A 23483-nucleotide genomic window follows, 5' to 3' on the forward strand; every position below is an offset into this window, starting at 1 on the left:
TCGTTTACTAGTTAGAGGCGGCTCCATACTTGGTGTCTGTCTGTCCGCAGTGCGACGCGCGTAAGGCAGGATTGGGGCTTCCGTAGAGACTTTTTGAATCTTGTTCCGCAATAGCATAAGCTGCACTCGTGGTATCGTCTATATTGAGCCCATCACCCGTGTCCGATACCATGGCCGGTAAGCAGACACCATCTACGCGCATCCGTCGCATCAAGCTACTGAGTCGCGCCCCTCATGGCACCGGCACCACCACGCGCACGCCCATCCCCAACCCTCACACTGATGCTGATATTGCCACTGCAGACGAGATCCGCCGCTCCGGCCGCGCCAACAAAGGCCACCACACCAAGAACGCAGATTCCCTCGACGAGCCCTCCCCCGCTCCCAAGGCCAAGGCGCCACCAGTTCCGGAGAAGAAGGGACAGGCGCAAAGCAAGAAGGGACAAGCAAAGGCCCAGTCACAGCGCGCGCAGTCGACGCAGTCCTCCCAGCAAGATGAGGAAGAGGAGGACGCCATCATCCGCTGTGTCTGCGGCGACCAGCGCGACATCCGCGGACGCCAGATGATCTGCTGCGACAGCTGCGAAGCCTGGCAACACAACAAGTGCCTGGGCCTCCCCGAGGGCGACTTCTGGGAGGGCAAGAACTACTACTGCGAGCAATGCAAGCCCGAAGACCACACCGAGCTGCTCGCTGCCATGGCGCGCGGAGAGAGACCGTGGGCGCGCAAGAAGGGCTCCAAGCCCAAACCCCGCCCCAGCGACGTCAAGCAGGAGGCCGTCTCCGAGAAGGCCAGCACGCCTCAGCAGTCGGCCACGCCCTCACAAACCGCCCAGGCCCCGGCTGAGGCTCCCACGCCCACGCCTGCCCCCGTCACTGTGCCCACACCAGAGGCCTCCAACGGACATGCAGAGTCAAAGGTATGTCATTGTACACTGAACAAACTGTCGCACGCTCACACCTGTAAACAGGAGACGAGTCAGCCACAATCGCCACTTGGTGAGAAGCGTCGCCATGAGCCTGCCACTGAAAAGGCCAACGCGAGCAAGAAGCGCAGAAAGTCCAGCCACCACGAGAGCAAGCCTACCCCCCAGTCAGCTCCAGTCGGCGATATCGATTCGCTCCCGCAAAACCAAAAGGCCGTGGCAGAGAAGCTTCGGGACACACTCGCACCACTGATCAGCACCGCCTCGGAGACCAGGGGTTTCCGCATACCGGATGGGCAGACTGCCAAATCTCTGGCCACCAAGTACACTCTCGAAATGAGCCATGCCGCTTTCAATCTCTACGGAGAACCTACTGGATCATCTTCGCCATACTTCACCAAGATTCGTACCATCATGTTCAATGTCAAGAAGAACACGGTGCTTGTGGATCGCCTCCTCTCTGGAAGCTTGAAAGCTGATGATCTAGTCAGTATGGAGGCTGAAGAGATGGCAAGCGAGGACAAGCAACGTGAATACGCAGCCATGCGCGAAGCGGCTGAGAAGCAGATGATCCTAACCGAGGAGGCCGGACCGCGACTACGCAAGACACACAAGGGCGAGGAGATTGTCGGCGAAGACAACTTCGAGAACGACCATGACGACTTTAAGCAGCCCACACTCCGCGAACGAGAGAGTATCACCGAGGACACTGCGATGCAGTCACCATCCGGAACACGCCCTCCAGAGAGTCCCGCCGGTGCATCACGAAGACCTACAGAGATTGACACCGCCCAGTCTGAGCACGCACGACGAGCATCGGCCAACTTCGACATCAACTCTGTGTTTGACAAAGTTCGATCGCCACAGCATGATCAGCAGGCCTTCCTACAGCGTCGCCAAAGCTCAATGCACATGCAAGACAAGCCTCCGGCTGCAGTTGATGACGCCGACGTCGACCGTTTGCTCAAAGACGAAGACAATGATGTTGAGATGTCAGGATACTCCTCGGACCCGACTGTTTGCTGGCAGGGCTCCATCAACATGCAGTCAATGGAGCCTTTCGATGCGGTCGCTAGATTCGTCGCTGGTGGTGACTTCGGTCAGATCGTGCCGTGGGAGAAGCTGCTGACCAACACCGTGGCGATCCAAGGTCGCATCGAAAGCGCAAAGGGAAACGACTATATCCAGAACATTGGCCACACCGAGAGCCATGAAGTTTCCATCCTGGCCGTCAGCCCTGTTACAACGGATGGACGCACCATCATGGACCATCTGTATGAGTACTTCCACTCACGCGGCAGATGGGGAGTAGTACCTGTCGAAGACAACGACATCCTACGCGACCTCTACGTCATTCCTATTGAGGAGGGCGGCAGCAACCTCCCTCCTTTCATCGACATGCTCGAGTACTGCACAATCGAGACCCCTCGCAAGGAACATATGTTAATCCTAGCTATGGTCGCTAAGCTTCCCGAGATCAAGCCTCAGCTTCCACCTACTCAACACTTCGAGCGATACCCAGAACAAGAGATTGCAACTGGTCAAGTCGCCCCGCCTGTTCTCAACAACGGCCCATCGCCGCTTAGCAACCCTCACGCACCTCAATTCTCGCCTGTCAGTGCTGCCTACCCATCAGGCCAATACGGCAATCCTTTCGCCGCACCGCCTGCAAACATGGTCCCAGTCCAACAACCCACGCCACCCGTCAACGGCCCGCCACACCACCAGATCCCCAAGGCACTTGAAATTCTCGGTCCATACATCGATGCGCCAGTCATTGTTACGATCTTGGGATCTAGTTTGTCCCAAAACTCTGTAGTCTCGGAACTGCAGATGATCAACCTGAGGCATATCGTCGAAACGGTGCCTGAGGCGCGCGACAACATCACAGTGCTTACGAACCACCTCCGCTCAAAGACCGAGTCGAATGGCCAACAGCAGGCACAGCCATCTGGGGCCCCGTAGGTAAGGGTATCAGGCGCGCTGGCCTCTTTGCGCATTCACATGCGCTGAATTCGAGAGGAGGAGCGGGGGGTTTTCAGGTTCGGTGTTTTGAGGCGCTTGGATGGATGTACAGGGTTTCTTGTAGCAAGGCAGGGCGAGGCCGGGGTGCGGAAGTATGGGCGGCGCTCTCTTTCTCTTGTATTTGATACCCACATGTGGTGTACCCCGTTTGTCCCATGCGATGAGGCAGAGACGGTTCTGCCATCCATTTACCTCATTGCTTACGTGTACGCTCATTGCTTCTTTCTGTTCCAAAATACACATACTGTTTCGTTCAAAATGATGGCTCTTCGTACTGCTTTGTGTAACCTGGCTAGCTGATGGTGGGGGTGTATGCTATGCAGTGTCAGGCCTCCAGCTAAGCCTTTTCTCCCCAGGTGATCTCTTGAGGCCATGCGGTAAGCGAGATTGACAGTTCGCTGCAATCCACGGTTTTCTGGCCTTTTCGACTTTTCTTACTATATGTAGTAATGCAACAACCCCTCCTTCGTCTACCCTTGTCCAACTCATACTCTCATCGGTGACGAACCTTAATCCTCGCCCCGTTCACCGGCATATCTGCAGGCAGACTCCCACACACACCGGCATCATACCTACCTACCTGGGTACACAGGAATGCGCAAATCACCCCTCTTTGTGATCATGACGCGGCATGCAGAAGGGTGGATAAGATGCATTTCCGCATCCCCGATGTGTTTATATGCAACTGCAATCTACACTCTTTCCCCAACCTACTCGATACAGTGCGTTGGGCTTCTTGGCACCGGAATGGCGCATATGCGGGTTGTGTCCATGCCACATCCATAGATCCATACCTTTGCTTTGAATTACTGCTTCCGGTATATTGAGTGTGTTGGCACGGGGTGTAACGTGTGATGCAACGGAGGTGCGCGCATGTATGCTGTGTAACTGTTGCTTGACTACCTACGTAAACGGATTGATCTCTGAAGAAGGCGCTGCTGGAGCGATAAAATGTCCAGGATGTAGGAGCTACGATCAACAGCTTACTTGGAAGTTACTGAATGCAGTAGAACTGGCGGGGTAGGGACAGGAAGGACAGACGCTGTGTAACTGTTGAGTAACTATTGGACGTGAAGATATTTCGACAAATGGAATACAGTGCAGGAACTACGATCAACACTTCACCTGAGGATTACTGTGTTAGGTAAAATTGGCGGGGTAATGACAATCGCACATGTCGTGGTGGTGACATGCTGCGGTGCTCCGTCCACCGGGCAGTGTGGAACGCAGTCGTCGACACGCAGTTTTGATATTACTCGAAATGGTGTCTTGAATGTGTTGAGGAAGTACAAAAACTGTTGAAAACGCGGTGTCACACTCTGGGAATCAACGGTCAACGAGGAACCTACTAGATACAATAGTTTTTCGTCTGTAGCTCGCTGGTCTGGGATAGGCAAGGTGGTATTAGGAGGGCACAGCAGATGAGAGGACCTGTCGTACTCATGCATGCACGTCGACCTCGACTTGCATGGTGTCACGCTGGAATCGATGGCAAGCCATAGACTTTCCTGATGAAGTATCTTCGCAGCTGCAGCTCGATGGTCTGAAGCGGACAAGGAGGTAAATGGAGGTACAGGGAGGTACAGAAGACCGGAAGTGAAGCAGTGCATGGAGAATTTTATGCGGGCATCTGTCTGTAATCGATGGCCAACCGTAAACTTTCTACATGTAGTATGTTTTCACCTGCAGCTCGCCGGTTCAGAATATTGCACGGTGAGACCAATACTTCACAGCAGGAGTACAGAAGAGAGGCCTCGGGTCCTTACTTCACTCACGGCCACCGCGGTCGACAGCTCTCTCGCAAACTGCCTATCCGAGTAACCCAGCCCTGTCTGGCGGCCGTCATTGGCTCCACAGGGCCAGTGCCCTTCCTGTGGGTGGAATCGACAGTTTTTTGCAAACCTTCCAAACGGGGTCGCCAGCCCTGCCTCGCACTTGCGATTGGCCCTGTAGGGCCAGTAGCGGCTCCACATTGCCTTAACTGCCAAGATTGCCGTGATCTACGACCGCTCGCGCGAATTACCCGATGCGGTAGCTATCCCTGTTGACGACGTTGCGATTGGTTCCACAGGGCTGGGAGCCCCGCAGTGCCCTTCCTGCTGCGATCGATGGTGCTCGAGTAGTTGCCTAACGGGGAAAGCCGTCTTAGGGCTAGGATTGCGATTGGCTCGCAAGCGTCTCGCCGGTGTCCCACGCACGGGAGAGTGACCGGCAGGCGTATGTTGACATGTGCGATGCCAACGCAGCACCATACAGTTTACGCATCGTACTTTGCACTTCGCATGCAGGGAAGCGGATCAAGACGCAAATAGTGGAAGATCAATGTCGCATCTAGACTCCTTCGACGCCGCTCCGCCTGGAGCGCTCAGCTCGAGTGCCTGCGGATCCATGTATCCACGTATCCATCCTCTTGGAGATGTCTAGGGAATGCCTCATCGTTTGCGCAAGAGTCGAGAGCAACACGATGAACTGATTCGGACTTCCAGTACATGACAGAAAGAGAAAGAGAAAGAGAATAAGAACGAGACCGAGATTCAGTGCCCTCGCGTCGTCATGAGCCGTTATCCTACCTAACCTATACTACACCCACTAGCACCCCCATACGCACTGCTCGAGCAGAACCCCCCAACGCGAACGCGAGACTATCATCAACACCTCCTCCAACAACTACCGCATGCAGTCATTTCGTACAAGAAACAACGCAGCTAAAGCAAAACCACCGACCGCGAACGACCGCACACACCGATGTTGCGCGGCACCTTCCCTTAGCGTAGTCCTCAGGTAATCAGTAATCGGAGCCAAAGCGAAAGCGAGCCTGGGCACGGTTCTTTGTAAGATACCCGCTCCTACCACACGAGACTGTGAACAAACCAACGCACTGGTACGCTACTCCTTCCTTTATCTCGACTCCGAATACGAAGATAGGGTTTTTGGTGGAAGGGAATGCGAATGCGGTGCTGTGATCGATGGATTACTTGTTTGGGGAGGTTTAGAGGTTATGCACAATAGGTTAAGGTGTGGAGAATGAGGCTATGGCGTGGGATTTCGGATGATTACTTATTTTTCTTGTCGGTAACGTGTCGGTGGATACAGGGGTTACCCACGGCGAAGGATGCGAATCCGATGCTGGAATCGATGGATGGGCGTGGAATTACTATAGTTGGGCAGTTAGAAAGACAAGATTAGTGATAGAGAGTTATTGTCCCTGCGGCGATCGAGGGATCATGGATGTAAGGTTGATATCGCCAAGGAAGGTTTGGTTATGAGTACGGTGGAGACGTGTGAAGGATCCGAAAGCGAGAACTCAGATTGGAACCGTGACTCCGAATGAGAATGAGAAACAGAACGAGAGGCTGTGATCGATAGGGCTCAAGATGACCTTCCAATCGCAGTAAGCAGTGACGCCGTAGAACGCGAGAACGAGAACACTAAGACCAACTCACGAAAGCGAGATATATCTCGTAAACACGATCATAGGCCAAGACCAAGTAACGCCGTGAATACATGCAACCTCCACTCAGGTCCCACCTGCATCTCATCTTATCTCATCTCACCCGATCTCTCCCGTCCCCACACTCTCCACTCCGCCCGTCACCAAGACCGAAACTTTTAAACAACAAATTGACGGTATCAATATCGCCGGTCTAAACTAGCACTCATCTATGGAACAGCGACAATGCTGATCCTATAATCCATCACGAAACTCAAAAGCGGACATACAACAAAACGCTTCGACAATTCTATGAGTCTTCCATCAATTAATATGGGAACGTATGAATGATCAAAAAGTCATTGTGCCAAGACCAAAACCAACACCAACACCGACATCAACCCGAGGCTCAGAAATGTATATAGAACAACCGTTACCTATTCTGAATCAGTAACTGATCAGGGTGATTTGTTCATTGTCCTTTTCATCACCGCCTCGCTCACACCCAGACCGAAGACTCTGATGGAGGAATATCCTCCATCAAATTCTTTAACGTTCCGTCAAGCATCAAAGACGACTAAACCACCAGTAGAGGTTATGTCGCATTCAACGCTTTTTCGGGACTACTCTTGTAGGGGGGACAAGGGGTAGGAAGAGCCAAACATCAATTCATACATCTCTCACGAGGAGGATGTTTGGGTCTGGGGTGATGGGAAGAGTAGTTGGGGAAGAGAAGGGGAGGAGAGGTGGGGGTTATTTATAGGCGCTGGGCGATGTGCGTGGGCGTGTGGGTCGTGGGTGAGGGTGTGGCGATGAGAATAAACGAACGTATGATGAGGAGGGAGATTGTAAGGCGCACCAGTGGTACAGCGACTGCTGAACCAAACTCTAAGAAACCCCAATATGCAAGTCCAATCTTCATAACATCGATGTAGGTTCAACTTCAGCGTATGTATTACGTGCATGGGTATCTACTCTTTCAGATAACTCTTCAAGCCCTCTTTCCCCACATTCATCGCTCGCTCAATCTCCGCTTCTTCTTCGCGTAACCTGCCTTTCCCATAGGCTAGATCGCGCTCTTGCTTTCTCTTCTCCTCACGAACACGCCTCTCACGGTCTGCAAGCGCTTTCTCGCGCCGTTCGCGCTCAGCCCACTTCTTCGCGCGTTCTGCTTCTTCTTCGGCGGAGTAGACAACGCCTTCGGGTGCGGGTGGTAGCGTGGAGATGTATGTGTTGATGAGGCCTTCGCGTGTTGATGGCGGGAGGGATATGTAGCAGAGATCGCTTAGTACGGCGGAGGGTAGGGTATCGATGGTTGTGGAGCGGTTAAGGAGCGCGAGAGGCTGGGCCCGTAAGAGTGCAGACAGATCGGATTTCAGGTCGGATGATCGCATGGCCAGACGCTTGATGTGGTCGCGGTACAACTTCTCCTTGTCTTTGTCTGGGAGCTTGGCATCCTTTAGCTCAGGTTCTTTCTTGTATTTCCGGCGAAACTCAGGCCAGTAGAGTTTCGGTGTTGCATGTTTGTCGAGGAAGGCCAAGTACGGTATCCGTGGGTCTCGTTTCGCTTGCCGGGCTTTCTCTTCCTTGAGAAACTGGGCTTTATCTCGCGACCATTCGTTGAAGCATTCTTTGCGCGCTGCCATATTCGGTAAAGCCTTGTATCGGTCGTCGTCAAATAACACACCGTCCTCTAAAATCTTGTCCCAGGGTGCAAATGGGCTGATTTTCGTATCGTCGAGGAGCTCCTTGAACAGCGCTTTGCAGTCTTCTTCGGACAAAGCAGGCTCTTCCTCGTCGAATTGATCGTCGTAGCCCTGGTCCATCTCCATCTCCTCCATTTGTGCCAGTTGCCATGCAAGATCGTCGTCTTCCTCGGGTTGTGGGTCTCCAGATGGCTCTTCGGTGCGCTGTCGTTTCTGTGCATGCCCTGACGCCTCACCCTCATCGTCCGTGACTTCCACCTCTTCATACTCCTCATCGTTCTCCATACCCTCCTCACCGTCCACTTCGACTATTTCCACCTCCTCTTCCGCTTCTGCGAGCTCCGCCTCGATCTCGGCCATAGCATCGTTCTCCTCTTCCACGTCGCTTGGCTCGCCCCGTTCCCTACGTTCCTTCTTTTCGCGCTCCTTCCGATCGAACTCGATAACGGCAGTCATGACGTTGGGCGGGAACTTCCAAAAGCTTTCATTCGTGTCCTTGTTCCACACAAAACGTCGTCCGAACTTAGTCTTGACCAGAACCCAAGGCGCGCAGTTTGGTATGTCTTGGCGATGCTTTAGCCTATCATCGCGGTCTCTTCTTCGGTCGTTGAAGCTGTTCTGCCCTCCGCGCATCCCTCCACGATGCCCACCTCTTGCTTGTTGGTGCGCCCCGCCATGTTTGGGAAATTGCTTCGGCGCGCTCGCGAAGATGAAGTCGTTGATTGAAGGCTGAGGCTGAGAGGCAGTTTGCGCTGTCTGACTATCGTGGCCAAGGCCGTAATTCGAAGGCGCGTTGTAGGGTGCGGGTGCAGGTGGCGGCGTTGGATTATGGTATTGCGGGATCTCTGCAACAGGTCGCGTATATGTCGATTTATTTAATTCCGCGTTATAGTAGTAGGAGTGGCCTGTAATGTTAGCGGAAGCATATGACGCAAGTAGGAGCTATAGCTACCTGAAGGCGCCTTGTGCTCGGTCCAGCCTGGAGGAAGCGGTGCAGCTGGTGCAGGCGGTCGCACCGGTATGTCCGACATTGTGATGTCGCGTGCGGCTAGGAATTGAAGCTATTCAACTCTTGCGAAAAGAGTTGGGGATGGGAAAGTTGGTGTTGCGCGCGCGATCCAAAAAGTGGTCGGCGCCAAGCAACCTGAATCGCCGACGCGCTGCGTAGGAGCTTGTGCCTGGAGCTCTCATCAACACCAGCCCACGCCCCGACTTCCCCGCCGCCTTCTCCCTCGCCCACTGCTGTCTACACCCCCAATACCACCCAGACTGCCAGAGTAGACCGCAATCATGTCACGGAGATACGACTCCAGGGTACGATATATCCGCAAACACCGCCAGAACCCAGCTAACGGTGCATAGACGACCATCTTCTCCCCCGAAGGTCGCCTCTACCAAGTCGAATATGCCCTCGAAGCCATCTCGCACGCCGGAACAGCGCTAGGCATCTTGGCCCAGGATGGCATCGTGCTCGCCGCAGAGAGGAAGGTCACCAGCAAGTTGTTGGAGCAAGACACATCGGCCGAGAAGCTGTACATCTTGAACGAGTGCGTGGACCGCCAACATCTTAACACCATGACTAATGTCCTTTCAGTAACATGATCTGCGCTGTAGCAGGAATGACCGCCGACGCCAACATCCTCATCAACTACGCCCGTCAAAATGCCCAGCGCTACCTCCTCACCTACAACGAAGACATTCCTTGCGAGCAGCTCGTCCGCCGCTTATGCGATCTCAAGCAGGGTTACACGCAGCACGGAGGTCTCCGACCGTTCGGTGTGTCATTCATCTACGCAGGATGGGACCCCCAGCGCCAGTTCCAGCTCTACCAGAGTAACCCCAGTGGCAACTACGGCGGCTGGAAGGCGACCAGTGTCGGCGCGAACAACGCTTCTGCACAGAGCTTGTTGAAGCAGGACTACAAGGAGGAGTGCGATTTGAAAGAAGCGTGCGGGCTTGCAGTCAAGGTGCTCAGCAAGACCATGGACTCGACTAAGCTGAGCAGCGAGAAGAGTACGTTCACCATCTCACTACCATTCCGGGAGAGTACTAACAATGCATAGTTGAATTTGCGACAGTAGGAAGGACAAAGGAGGGCAAGATCTACCACCACCTGTGGGGAGCGGACGAGATCGATGCCCTGCTGAAGGAGCACGGCCTGGCCAAGGCTGAGGACACCGAGATGTCCGAGACATGAGCAACACGACCAATGCACGATATGAACAGGCGCAACGGAACGGCCTCTGCATGATAGACGAGGCTTGTAGTATACCATATCAGGTGAGAGCTATGTGGCATCTCGTAGCGAATCTCACTTCATCATGACCCGTTCGCTGTGTAGACCCGACGTAATCTCTCTCTCGCTGACACGTGCATCCAATGGAAGCCTCCAGAGCTGTACGGGGCAGTCGCATGTGACGGCAAACGTAGCTGCCTCTTCTGTTGTTACCTTGACACCTTCCCCACGCACGACATCAACTCAACAACTTCAATTCCTCCGCCATGCGTCTCCCTCACCTCACATCATCCAGTCCCGTCCCAATTTTATTGCGCTACCATTAGCTCCATTACCAGCTGCATCGCCTATCGCACTCTGTGAGCATCAAGATGCCTACACCCATCCTACGGCCCACCTCCAAGTCCCCAAGCGGTGCTGCGCCGTCGACATCCTTCCTACGCCTGCTCCTCGACGAAATCAGGTCACAAGATGGCCCTACAAAGGATACGCCTCGACCGCCCCGACCAACACTCAGGAGCCTACAGATCCCACTTTCGCGCTTCATAACTCAGCCAGATGCCACTGGGGAGGATATCGACCCCTCCAAGTCGCCACTTCTCTTCTGCGACTCTGATATATCGTCCATGCCTTCACCTGCTGAGCCTCCGACTTCGGCAGTGACTTCAGCTTCAACTGAGACGACGGTTCCGAGCTCAGCGCTGACGGACTCAACTGTGCCTTCAGATCAGAGTTCCTGGGTCACGTGTCGTACGTACATCCAAATATTTTGACCATACCCAGGCGCTGACATTGGGAAGCACGCAAGCGAGGGAGAAGCCAAGAGACAGCCCGGCGACAACATCAGACCAAAAAGCTGCGGAGCGACTCACCAAAACGAACCCTGGCGCCTACAATACCTCGGTCAGGAACACCTGAACGACACGACACGCGAAGGTATACGTCAGGGTCCCCTGAACCCCCTGAGACACCCAGCTACCTAAGACCGCTACACTTGATGGATACGAGCGACGAACTCAGGCACGACATCTCCATATACAAGAACCCCCATGGCGACGACTGGCAGAGGAACGCGCTGTGCAGACACTGCTTCCAGCGCCGCGGCACCTTCAACCGGATCATGACGCATGGCTACGAGGCGTGCGGTCGTGAGGAATGTTTAGATAGCCACTACTGGGAACCTACTCCTGGGCCTTATTACTAGGATATACGCGCTGGCGGCGGTGGTTATAACGAGATTGGATCAAATGAACTGTTTCCCTTGCTATGCCACTTCTTGTGAGTGATTAACTACGTCCCGTACCGCCATCTGCAAGAACATTGTTTCAAAATACATTTTTCAGGTTGAGGTATACATTCTCTAATGCCGTAGCAACTTATCAACTTTCAACAGCATGTATGCAGCAACCCGCAACCCAAATCCCACCCGTCCCCAGCTTCGCCGCGCCCACCATGAAACCCCACCCGCCCATCACTCTCCCAACTTCCCAACCATTTAGTTTTGAGGCTCAGATATTTTCAGTTTCGGACTTGTGGATCCCCTCCTTGGAGAGATGCCTGTCCATCTGTCGTTATCATCACCGCCTCCGATGAACTGTCAGCCTGTTGAGTTCGAGTCCATCAAGGACACTTATCCAGAACCACGCATTCTAAACAAGTAAGAAAGGGGCTTTGAGTAGTGTGTTTCTTGGTGGCTGTGGCTGCTCAGGCATATTGGGTTTGGACAGAGGCCCCCCGGAAGATTTTCTCGGTGTTCTGCCACCGAATGATAGGAAGAAACCACTGAGTCTTGGAAGGAAAGAGATGAGTTAGGGAATGAGCGAGCTTTTTGTATTCTGGGGTGCTGATGTAGCGCGGTACGACCACAGAATGGACTTTCAAGCGGGCGAGAGATGTGCGTCGTGTTTGTAACGAGTACTGTGATGCCGTTCTTCGGTTGTGATCCACTCCTTCCGTTGGTACGGCGATGGTGCAAAGAAATGATCCAGTCACCACGTCCGCCACACACACCTGGTCAACATTCCCTGCACACACGTACTGCGCACTCCAATGATATATGTTGCAATCATCACACTCATGCTTCCGAGGTTGCCTTGTTGCTGCATCCCAAGGTCGCGTTGATGGCAACCATACGCACCACATGCGTCACCGTTTCCTTTCCGATGGTTCCTAGGACGCAGGAGCGACAACCCCACCAACGAACCATCAATCACGAACTCACGGCACCTGCATCCGCGGACCCCTTATCAGCAGCAAACAAAAGGCAAAGGCAAAGGCAAAGGCAGAAGCAAGGAATTGAAGTCACATCACAGCATCACAAGCAAAAGGCAGAAGCAAGAGGGGAAAGAAAGATGCCATTTCGCGCTTGCGCACTAATGTGAACATGCAAAAAAATGTAGCCCAATAGAAAATCTACGCAACAGTAGAGAGACACCGTCAATGCATCCGAAGACACTCTGGGCTCACGCTGGTACAGGGCAGTTGATCTGCCCGCGCCCGATGGCCGCACATGCTATGAGGAAGCAAGGCAGAGTTTCTTCCTAAAGGCGCGGGCTTCGTATCCCTCAGTAGCCCTCAGTATCCCTCAGTAGCCCTCATGCTATCCCTCAGGAGCCCTCATGTTAGCATGTCACCGTGCACTGTGCAAGGAAAGGAAAGGAAAGGGCGAAAACGAATGCAAGTGGGATGAAGGAGAAAAGATGGTGTTGGGGGAGAGGACGGGGTTTTGTAGGGGGCTTGGGACGGCGGGCTTCTCGCCAGTGTTCAGATGCGCTTGCTATGGCACTGAGGGTGGCTGCTCGTTTAGATGGCATGGGGGCTCTTCGGATGGCAAGTGGCACGCGTTGGGGAAGAAGGGCCTGATGGTTCGTGGCAGGTGTGATTCACGATGAAGGCACGATTCGGGGTATGGGGAAGGGAGCATGGTCGTATGGCAGGAATAGGGCAGCATCATGGAGTTTGATTGTCACGATCCATGGATTGGCAATGCATGAGTTGCTAGCTATGATACACATTCTAGATTTCACGCATTCTTGTGGAAGGCAACGTTTTGGAGATATTGTCTAGCTAACATTCTGCTTAAATGATTACATGCTGTGGAGTGTCTTCTATTGTGCATCGTTATGTACATCTCAACTGCGCATCACTCGAACGAGCATCAAGTATTCCATCGAACAAGAGTGATCACAATCACGGTCGGTAAACTCAGTACACCTCATGCATCTCAGTAGGAAACAGAATGAGGAGAGTCGTCTAACAGGACTTGCATGGATAGACACTACTCTATCTGCTTGATGTCATGGATGCACAACCAGCTCATGGGCTGCGAGCATTGAACCTCTTAGGTATAGCTAGAAACCGCGAGATCCCCTTCAAAACTCGAGCCTTGAGACAGTGTATCATTAGCATGACGTATGGATGTAGTTTTAATTCGCATAGTTCCGATTCGAATAATCCGAGCAAATCATCACCGCTGCATCGCTCAACTCATCATGTTCAGCTTTCCGTTCAATGCAGACCCATTCTGTCCTGAGACCGATTGATAAGAAGAGCCACTATGGGGCGCATTGAATCAGTGATCAAGATTTGATGGCTTACCTGATATCAATGAGGCGGACTACTACACATGTATCGAATGCGCAACGCCCTTCCACCACATCGCCATCCACGACAAATCCAGAGAGACATGCATCAGCCATTTCGTCGACGGCGTACTCGCGTAATATTTGCGCGCTCAAGGCGCTACCTAGAAACGTCTGGAAGAAAGGCTTCATGTTTTCTTTTTCCTTACCAACGCCGGTCATCTCCCCTAGTGCATTTCCCACGTGGTGCCGTTATTGCGGCAGTCCGAATATGTATGTCAGAAGCTTACATCTGATGTCATCTTTACACTGAAGCAACTACACGAGGTACCCATATGGACTATTGCAAACCGTCAACATATCGCGGTCCGCTTTCAAAGCCAGAAAGAAATGCCCCGTGGTCTCGGAGATTGGAGTTAGTGGCAATCATGGTGGGCAGGTGCGCCCTTGCAAGCTAGTTGCACAACAACTCCAACACGGTCGATGGCTGCAACGGACTACAACACGGAGATACAGTATGTTACATTCTGCGAATGTTTGGAATGAGGAACATGAGGTGGAAAGACGTTATCACGTAGCAGTTTCCAGGGACCAGGGCAAATGCTTTTCCGAACGGATGGTTTTGCTAATTACGGCCCGCTAGTCTTTTGCATCGGCAGGTCTTGCGCCGATCGCGGCAATTCAAGGGCGAAGACATGAATCGCATCGTCGGAAGCACTGTCGGAAGTACAGTCGGAAGTACCGTCGGAAGGCCGCTCACGAAAGACGACGGTGTTGTATCTCCAGATCGATGTGTGCGTCTGCCATGGAATTCATCGTCGGCACTCGCGCGTTAAATCCGCATTACATACCAGCATGCTGATCAACATGTTCATGTCAGAACCCTAGCAGATGTCTTAGCCGGATGACGCACATACGCACCCCAGCAATCTAGACAGACTGGCGCCGTTATGGCAGGAAGACGCCACCCCACTCTGCGCACGAGTGGCTCCAGAGCCTTTGAGCCGATCGCCGCGGCGCGGTTTGAAAGCTTAGTCGAAGCGCGATGTCTGCTTCTAGTATACAGTACCCCTTCTTGCCGCGGTTTTCCCACTTCATTCCTTCGCCTGTTGGACCTGCATCGCGTCGCATAACCAGGGTTTGTCATCAGGGGTTCTTTGAGAACCTTAGCGAGTTATATCCGAGCGGCAACTAGTCGTTTCTAGAGTGGAGCAGTTTCTGAAAGATTGGCGTGTCGTTGGTGATTTTGGTACTCGTCGGACCTTGCGTTTCATTCCAACACCCAGAGCGACGGCGAGACTCATCAGAATGGAGTCGAAGGAGAGAACGAGCCTAGGCTCCGCGCACGAACAACATGAAGACAGCGCGTCAAGCGAGTATGAGAAGAGAGGAGTATCTGCTGCCGACATCGACGAAGAGAAAGATGTTGGACATGGCGGAGCTACGCAGTCCCCAACGAAGGAGCTGAATGACGCAACAGCTGAAAGAGGCCGCAGCCAAAGCAGACGTTCGCAAGATGGCAGGAGTCTGAAGACTGTCAGATCGCATCACTCGAGAGCTGGAGGAGATGGCTACACATGCCTCGACGCAGAAGCCAATGCCAAAGGCCCAAGCAACTCCCGGCCCGGACCTGTAACAGAGCAACCGTACCTCGTGATCTGGGATGGTGACGCCGACCCAGAGAATCCACGGAGCATGGGCAAACTACGAAGATGGCTCATCGTGTTGATCTGCGCCAGTAGTTCACTATGCGTGTACGTCATCAACTCCATATACGAACCGTTGCACGCGCACAAACTAACGATTGCTAAATGTAGGACATGCACCTCATCGCTATATACGTCGACGTATAGTCAGCTGGAGCCTGAGTTTGGGGCCTCGCGCCTAGTGTGCACGCTTGGTCTATCTATGTTTGTTGCGGGACTCGGCGCAGGACCGATGATTCTAAGTCCACTCTCGGAGGTGCGTACAGCTGCCGGGAATTAACGGCACTTCGCGTACCCGTGATCGACTGACATGGTTCAGTTCTACGGTCGAAGGCCAATCTATATCTGCTCGTTCACATTCTTCCTCATCTGGATGATACCATGCGCCGTGGCACAGAACATCCAGACAATGCTGGTTGCGCGCTTCTTGGACGGCCTAGCTGGCTCAGCCTTCCTCAGTGTTGCTGGAGGGACTGTTGGCGACATGTTCGGGAAACACGTCAGTACATTTGTTGCTCGCTAGCCGTATATATCTGACGTAAGTGTAGGAGCTATCTGCACCTATGATGGTCTACACAGCCAGCCCGTTCGTTGGGCCAGAGGTAGGCCCTCTGATAGGAGGCTTCATCGTGGAAAATACTACATGGAGATGGTAAGTGCTTATTCCAGGCCCACTATCCCAACCTTGCGACACTGCACCTGCAGCTGCGATGGCGTTGGCCGAGCTGGCAGCATCTACCCCTGATACTCGTATCGAGCGTGCCGTCGATCAGCTCTTGCGGAGAAATCGGCGATTTGTGTTGACACGCAATCAGGTGTTTCTATGTTCTCATCATCTGGTCTGGAGTTCAGGTAAGGTTGTGCTGCACACCATGTGTACCAGAGACTAATGCTAGTCTCGCAGCTTTGCCTAATCGTTCTTTTCGTGCCTGAGACGTACCACCCCGTTCTGCTCCGGCGGAAGGCAATTCGACTGCGAAAAGAAACCGGCAACCCAGAGTGGATAGCGCCCATTGAGAAGATGGACAGATCTATCGCCAAAACCGTGCTGTGGTCATGCATCCGCCCGTTTCAACTTCTGTTCTTCGAGCCTATGGTGGGTCTCCGCGCTTAGTGAGGCCGTGATTGGTGGACTGACTGTTGTGATCTAGTGCTTGAGTCTTTGCATCTTGTCGGCAATCTTGTTGGGTATCCTGTACCTCTTCTTTGGCGCCTTCCCTCTCGTATTCGGCAACAACCATGGCTTCAGCATCTCGCAGGTTGGACTCGCATTCTTGGGTCTGTTGGTTGGCATGCTCGCGGGTGTCTCCACGGACCCTTTCTGGAGAAGGATATACGGCAGGCTCGTGCGGCAACGCGAGGAGCAAGGAGGCGAGCCCGGAGGTTCGGAACCTGAGTTTCGGCTCCCTTCGACTATTGTTGGGGCCTGGGTCGTCCCTGTCGCACTCTTTGGTAAGCCGCTGCATGGTCGCCTCGAACAAGCTTCTAATCACACGTATGCAGGGTTTGGGTGGACGACATACTGCTCAGTAAGTTTAGATTTTCACTGGCATGGAAGATTCCATGGCTAACATCCCGGCTTCCGCAGGTTCACTGGATAGGTACGACATCATCGTGCATATTGTCCAGTCGCAATAATAACTGACCATGACACTGCAGTTCCAATTATCTTTTCAGCAGTATTTGGCCTTGGGTAGGTTTTCTTCTTTTAGACGCTTCAGGTGTCGTCGATGAACAGCTCACTGACCGTATTCCGTGACGTAGTGTCATCTGGGTCTATTCAGGGGTCTTTACATTCTTGGTGGAAGCTGTAAGTCCCACCACGGACCGAAGTCGGACCAGGCTCTTGGGTACAGAGATAGTGACCTCGCCGAACAGTACCCTGTCTACGCTGCATCGGCTCTCGCGGCCAACAGCTTCGCGCGGTCGTACTTTGCTGCGGCTTTCCCGTAAGCTAGCACCAACGTTGGGGCAGACTTCATTACTAATTAACGACATAGACTATTTGGTGTTCAGATGTACAACAGTAAGTCCCAAGGACGGCACACCATGATGAAAGAGCGGTCACTGATTTGGAAAAGATCTCGGCTACCAGTGGGCAACTACTCTACTTGCGTTCCTTGCGCTGGCCATGGCACCGTAAGAGACCCAAGAGAATGGTCGTGGGAACCACTAACGTATATTGTTGCAGATTTCCAATCTTGTTCTTTCGATATGGCAAGCGGCTCAGGGGAGGCAGTCGATATGCATCAGCATAGTGGGCATGGAAGCGACGCGAGGGCATGTGGCAGACTTGACTGGAAGAGGACTAATAATAGCGAGTGACACGGCAGTTTGATGCCAAAGAATTTTATTGAATCAAGGAATTTGCGCCCACACGTGAGACCACATGAAGCAGGCTGGCCGGGCCCTTGTGCGACGGAACATGAGCGCCACGAGGGCGGCCACGCCAGCTCGAGGGACAACGGATGCACAAGAGACGAAAGCGGCTGCGGATGGTACCGTTGCCGGGGGCGGTGCACCGGCGTGCGAGGAAACGTGGTCGGCAGGCCAGAGACACGGTGAGGGAGACAGTGAGGGCACACAGCGCTCGCGAAGCGTAGCGAGTGATGATAGTTGGTGATACGAGCGCGCCCATAGGCTGGGGATACGCCAGTCAGGACCAACGCCAAGGCCTCGCATCCCACACTGCATGCATGCCTCATAGCCGAGTTTGAGGCACTTTGGGCATGCCGACTGCTTGCTTTTTGGGGATGCGCTGTGTGGCATGAGGTGTCGCGGTGGGAATTGCGAGTGACTGGGCAGGGCCGTCTGCAGCAGGGTGCCCAATCTGCAAAGATGGACTGACCGCGATCCACCTATGTATTGACGACGATCATGTGGCAGACAGCAGCCCCAGAGTGGCTGAAGTGCTAGCGACGTCAAATAGTGAAGCAGAAGTGCGTGACTGCGGGCTAGCGGCCGGCCAAGCAAGCGGCTTACCGGTCGACAGGGACCGAGGCAGCTGCGTGGGCTGCACCTTCCAGCAAACCTCGAACAGCCAATTGCGGGGAATCGCATCTGCGCGCATCTTGCAGCGAGCTCCAATATACCGCACACGACCAGCGCCCGACGCCGCGAGCCCACTCTCAACTGCACACAGCGCTGCAAGTGCCCTGGCCGCTCGTCAAGCCCAGCAGCGCCTCCATCGCCTCGACCGCGCGCTCCGTCGCGACTCGTAGCCGGCCTCCCCAGACGATCATCTCCCGTCGCCCATCGCCATCGACATCGCTATCGCCCATCGCACCTGCCCCAGCGCTGACCGTGACTGCACGCGCTGTATCACCCCACTGCCCTATCGTGTCGCGCCTTCCGCGCTCGACGCGACGCCGCACCCGTGACTGCCACGCTGCTGCTCTCACCTCCCGCGGGCTCACTGAACGAACCCCGGCACCGCTTGTAGAACCACACTCGACTCCCAGCAGCATGGGCAGCGCGTCTCGGTAGCATCTCGCTATCAAACATGGTTCTGTGTGCTCCTGGAATGCTCCCTCGATTACATGGACCCCGGCCCCGTACCACAATAGCTCTGTCCCATACCTGTCCGCCGGATTGAGAGCCCTTCACTCTCTGGGTCCCCTGCATAGCTCGTCATTGGACCTGTCAGAGTGCCACGGCAGCGCCCGTTCAAGCAGCCAGCGCACGCGTGATCGCACTCTAAAACACGCAGCTGGAACGCCTCAAGCCGTGCACCCCAGACACATTGGCTGAACCGTTTTGCTGGGAACACCCCAAGATCACCATTGACGGCTACACGCAGCACTAGGCTCTCTCCCCAGCGCCTCCGTCCACCGCAGCGACCGTCCGTGCTTGGCCGAGTGCCTGCGCCAGTAGAGGGGATATCATGACCACCCCAGACGCCCAAGATGCGTCTCCTTCGCCCGAGTACAGGAGCGACCTGGACGACGACATGGCTGCTGAACAGACTACAGACCGCCAGTCTGGCGATGGCGATTCCAGCCAGAAGCCTAGCAATGGAAAGCCCAATGCAAAAGACCCTCTAAGACCGCGGAGGAAGAAGGCGCGGAGAGCGTGCTTTGCCTGCCAGCGAGCCCATCTGACATGTGGTGAGTGTTGATTGTGAGTTATTGCATGAATTGGTGAGACTGACATCTTCTAGGCGACGAGAGACCATGCAATCGCTGCATCAAGCGCGGCCTCCAAGATCACTGCATGGACGGCGTGCGCAAAAAGGCCAAGTATCTCCACGATGCGCCGGATGGAGCGCTCATGCCTGGTGTGGGCGGTCACTATCCGTACATGAACGGCAACCGCCCTACACCAATACCGAGTCATGACACACAACCAGTCTCGGTCTCTCCACAGAGCAATATGTACAATCAAGCCCAGCCCGCGGCATTCTACCCGCCCAATTCGATACCAGGACAAATGCCTGTGGCTCAAGACGGTCACGCTTTCAGCAACCAGCAGTCGCCAATATCACCTCCGTTCAACCAGACACATCACGGCCCAGTACAAAACGCACCAAACCCTATGTCTCAGAATCAGCAGGGCCAATTGCAGCAGTTTGGACCTTTATTCGACCCGAGTGACCCCGCACTATTCAATTTCGACATCTCGAGCCTCAATTTCGGAAACCATTACGGAGCCCTGGAATTTGGCATGCTTGGTCATATGTCATCAGGCGCAGTGGACACACCTCACGATAACGCGATGATGAACACGAACGGCGCTGTGAACATGTACAATGCACAGATGCCCTCAACTTACGCGGACCAGAACAACGCGGCAACCGCCATGGCATACAATGCGAACGGACTCCCAGCAGGCGAGTGGCAAGACGCACATTCGCGGCAAGGGAGCATGCACGTTCACACGCCAAACACCGCTGGCTACGATCACCACAGCCTTCGAAACGACAGCCTCAGTGGTCCCCACGCATTCGTTATAGGTCAAGGGCCTGCGAGCCACACAGCAAGCCCAGCTTCTACGGATGCGTCTACTTTCGAGGGTGACAACCCACTGGCGACTGCAGCGTTCTTCGCCAACACAAACCGACCGCATGCGCAGCGTTCCCCGGCTGTTAGTCGATCACAACACGAAAACAGACCTTCGACAACGGCACTCCAGCCGATACACTCTAATGGCGTGCGCAAGCGACAACGGGACACCAAGAGCATATACCAAGGGGTTACCAAGCCATACGATTACGTCAAGGGCTATCACAGGCTTTATCAGCTGATCGACAAGAACTACTCGAGGCCTTGGGTCGCTAAGGCACAACAGTATCTTCAAAACTACCGACCTGTATTGCTACAAGTGCGGGAAGAGTTGAACAGAGACGACTTGATCCATCAAGAAATGGGTCTCCAGCGTCAGGTGATGACACTGCAAGATCACTTTGCAGAAGTCGGTACACCCTTCTTGATATGTCGTCGCTCAGGCGAGATTGTCGGCATCAACAAGGAGTTTACCATTCTCACGGGCTGGAAAGACCAAGTTCTCCTCGGCCACGAGCCCAATCTCAACGTCAACACGGGCACGAACCGCGACACAAGCGAAAGCGACACGGGCTCAACCCAAAACACCACACCCAACCTCACGGCGCAAGACTCCGAGACCACACCAAGCGTCAACATCATCGAGCTCATGGATCCCAAATCCGCCCTCGAGTTCCTGCAGCACTTCTCCGAACTGTGCTACCAGGACCCCCATGGCTACGCTTCTCAACGCGTCAACATGCTGAGATACCAGACCAAAGCAGACATGGATCGCATCCAGGAAATGAAGAATGCGAATGCCGGTGCTGATGTCAAGGTCGATCCGCTTGTCAAGGTGGAGGGCGAGAGTGCCATGCAACGGCTTGGCGCGAAGAATGGTATGGTCGATTGTATGATCTGGTGGCACATCAAGCGCGATATGTTTGATATGCCTGTGCTTGTTTGTATGAGTGTAAGTTCAACCTTGAAGTTATGTATGGGTCAAGTGCTAATGAGCTTTAGGTCATGCCTGTTCTTGACAAAGGCCTGCAGTGAGCGGGACAAGTATGAACAAGAACGCAGCTCTTGTTGCATTTCCAACGACGGATTGCCTGGATACGGATGATGGACTTCGAGTTTCTACGATCATGTCATGGCGGCAGTAAAAAAGTGCTTTTATGGTTCTGGTTTGCTGGGAATATTGGCGCATATGCATGGATACCAGAGTCGTCTCACGAGACGTGCGCATCATGGAAGGTAGTGCTTGGTATGCTACTTCTTGTTATTTGTTTCAGGTGTTCGAGGGCGTACATTAAGGCGTAAACGGAGTAGACGAGCTGCCACCAAAGGCGCGATACCAATGCTTTCCACGGCTAGAACAACAGTATGATGATAATGTTTCGTTCCATTCATAACATCCCTCGTTATGCGCATCGTGAGACCTTCTCCTCTCCCCATCGTCCTCCTCACCCCTAATTAATCATCTGCGCAATCCCCACCCCATCCTTCTGCCCCTCCTGATTCCAGTTCACTTTGACATCATCCCCACCTTTCAACCACTCATCGCTCTTCCAAACCTCATACCCCTCCCTCCCCAAACTCCTCTGCGCAACCCTAATGTCCTCCCTGATATCCTCCACCAACGCTTCCTTACTCACATAATCGTACTCCGGCCGTATGAAACCCAATATCATGAGGCTGAGCTGCGCGCCATAAAAGTCCTTCTCGAAGCTGTGTAAGATGTGGATTTCGATACTGCGTTGGCTGTTTTTGTAGTACGGGTTGTAGCCGATGGAGAGGACGGTGGGGTAAATGGTGGAAGGTGTGGGCGTTTCTGAGGAGTATTCGAGGTCGAGGACGGCGTGGGATGAGGATTGGGAAGGGATAGATGTATCGTCTGTGGCGCTGGGGACACTGGAGGCGGTTGTGGAGGTTGGTATTGTGGTTGTGTCGAGGGTGCACCAGCCGTAGTAGATGCCGGATTCGAGCTCGTCGTGGCCGCCTATGCTCAGGCCGGAGAGCGGGATGTTGGCGGTGGGGATACCTAGCTGGTATTGTTAGCTTGGGGTGATGTTCGGGTGGGCTGGGGGCTCTGTACCTCTTTGCTTCCGCGTCCGAAGCCTTTTACTACGGGACCTCGGAGCTTTATTGGGAAGGGTGGTTGTGGTGTTTCGGGACCGGCGATGGGGTCGCGGGGTTTGTCTGGTCGGCCCATGGTGTTTGTTGTATCTGTAGGGTCGATGTAGTTTGGAATTGGAGTATAGAGGTCAGGAAGTGATTATTCGGGGGAGAGGGAGTGTTAAGCGCGGTACTTCGAGCACTTTCTGGTCGGGATGATGGAGGTCCGATCGGAACATTGGTGGGGCTCATGTCAGATAGCAAGCGTCACCGTTGCTGGTTTAGTCAGCGTCGTGGTACCTTGCATCGTCACTTCCGACGTGGCCATGCAACGACAATTACACTGACTTGCTGTAATATACGATATGCTTCTCAGATATCTGTCTCCTACACCGATTCGTAATTTGACTGTTACGTGCTCCAGATCCCGCTGCTTGTCACCAAACGCGCGCAACATGGCATAGCTCTGACGAATCAAAACGCATCGCGTCTTTACCATAACGAACTTGCGTTCATCTACGGTACCGTCTTGAAAAAAAAAACATAAACGATTAGATTGGTGAAGGAGGCACTCTTTGAAGAGTTTCGCCGTGTCGGTCAGCTGCACATCCATGTGCCTAGATCTTCACGGTTTAGACTTCACGTACATGCATCATATATCTGAAACTATCATGAATGACGTTTACGACTTCTCGGTATAATGGGTTGATCATCTATGAGCTTGCTGCTCGCCTCATAATCCACACGTATACAGTGTGCGTGTAGGGGAGGGACAG

At 53.7% G+C, this 23483-nt stretch overlaps 6 protein-coding genes across 6 annotated transcripts; 4 read left to right on the forward strand and 2 right to left on the reverse strand.

The window, feature by feature from the left end:
* Positions 1 to 170: 170 nt before the first annotated feature.
* On the forward strand, positions 171 to 2891 carry J4E90_008253 (uncharacterized protein; the record flags this gene model as incomplete). Its single annotated transcript, XM_051437783.1, has 3 exons — positions 171 to 177; positions 304 to 920; positions 972 to 2891. The coding sequence occupies 3 exons, from the start codon at positions 171 to 173 to the stop codon at positions 2889 to 2891; spliced, it is 2544 nt and encodes an 847-aa protein (XP_051288594.1).
* Positions 2892 to 7352: 4461 nt separating this feature from the next.
* On the reverse strand, positions 7353 to 9118 carry J4E90_008254 (uncharacterized protein; the record flags this gene model as incomplete). Its single annotated transcript, XM_051437784.1, has 2 exons — positions 7353 to 8992; positions 9040 to 9118. The coding sequence occupies 2 exons, from the start codon at positions 9116 to 9118 to the stop codon at positions 7353 to 7355; spliced, it is 1719 nt and encodes a 572-aa protein (XP_051288595.1).
* A 259-nt stretch (positions 9119 to 9377) lies between these two features.
* J4E90_008255 (uncharacterized protein) lies at positions 9378 to 10284 on the forward strand (the record flags this gene model as incomplete). Its single annotated transcript, XM_051437785.1, has 4 exons — positions 9378 to 9401; positions 9450 to 9634; positions 9682 to 10100; positions 10151 to 10284. The coding sequence occupies 4 exons, from the start codon at positions 9378 to 9380 to the stop codon at positions 10282 to 10284; spliced, it is 762 nt and encodes a 253-aa protein (XP_051288596.1).
* Positions 10285 to 15212: 4928 nt separating this feature from the next.
* On the forward strand, positions 15213 to 17753 carry J4E90_008256 (uncharacterized protein; the record flags this gene model as incomplete). Its single annotated transcript, XM_051437786.1, has 14 exons — positions 15213 to 15658; positions 15722 to 15866; positions 15930 to 16109; positions 16159 to 16262; positions 16426 to 16462; positions 16515 to 16706; positions 16762 to 17062; positions 17114 to 17139; positions 17199 to 17211; positions 17270 to 17303; positions 17375 to 17420; positions 17489 to 17559; positions 17611 to 17636; positions 17692 to 17753. The coding sequence occupies 14 exons, from the start codon at positions 15213 to 15215 to the stop codon at positions 17751 to 17753; spliced, it is 1683 nt and encodes a 560-aa protein (XP_051288597.1).
* A 1740-nt stretch (positions 17754 to 19493) lies between these two features.
* J4E90_008257 (uncharacterized protein) lies at positions 19494 to 21645 on the forward strand (the record flags this gene model as incomplete). Its single annotated transcript, XM_051437787.1, has 3 exons — positions 19494 to 19716; positions 19770 to 21562; positions 21613 to 21645. 3 exons carry the CDS (start codon positions 19494 to 19496, stop codon positions 21643 to 21645), a joined length of 2049 nt encoding a protein of 682 aa, XP_051288598.1.
* A 416-nt stretch (positions 21646 to 22061) lies between these two features.
* On the reverse strand, positions 22062 to 22804 carry J4E90_008258 (uncharacterized protein; the record flags this gene model as incomplete). The annotated part of the gene is made up of 2 exons (XM_051437788.1): positions 22062 to 22637; positions 22688 to 22804. 2 exons carry the CDS (start codon positions 22802 to 22804, stop codon positions 22062 to 22064), a joined length of 693 nt encoding a protein of 230 aa, XP_051288599.1.
* Between the last annotated feature and the right edge of the window lie 679 nt (positions 22805 to 23483).

The sequence above is a fragment of the Alternaria incomplexa genome, assembly GCF_024043165.1.
Source record: "Alternaria incomplexa strain BMP 0042 chromosome Unknown scaffold_12, whole genome shotgun sequence".
NCBI classification, from domain to species: Eukaryota; Fungi; Ascomycota; class Dothideomycetes; order Pleosporales; family Pleosporaceae; genus Alternaria; species Alternaria incomplexa.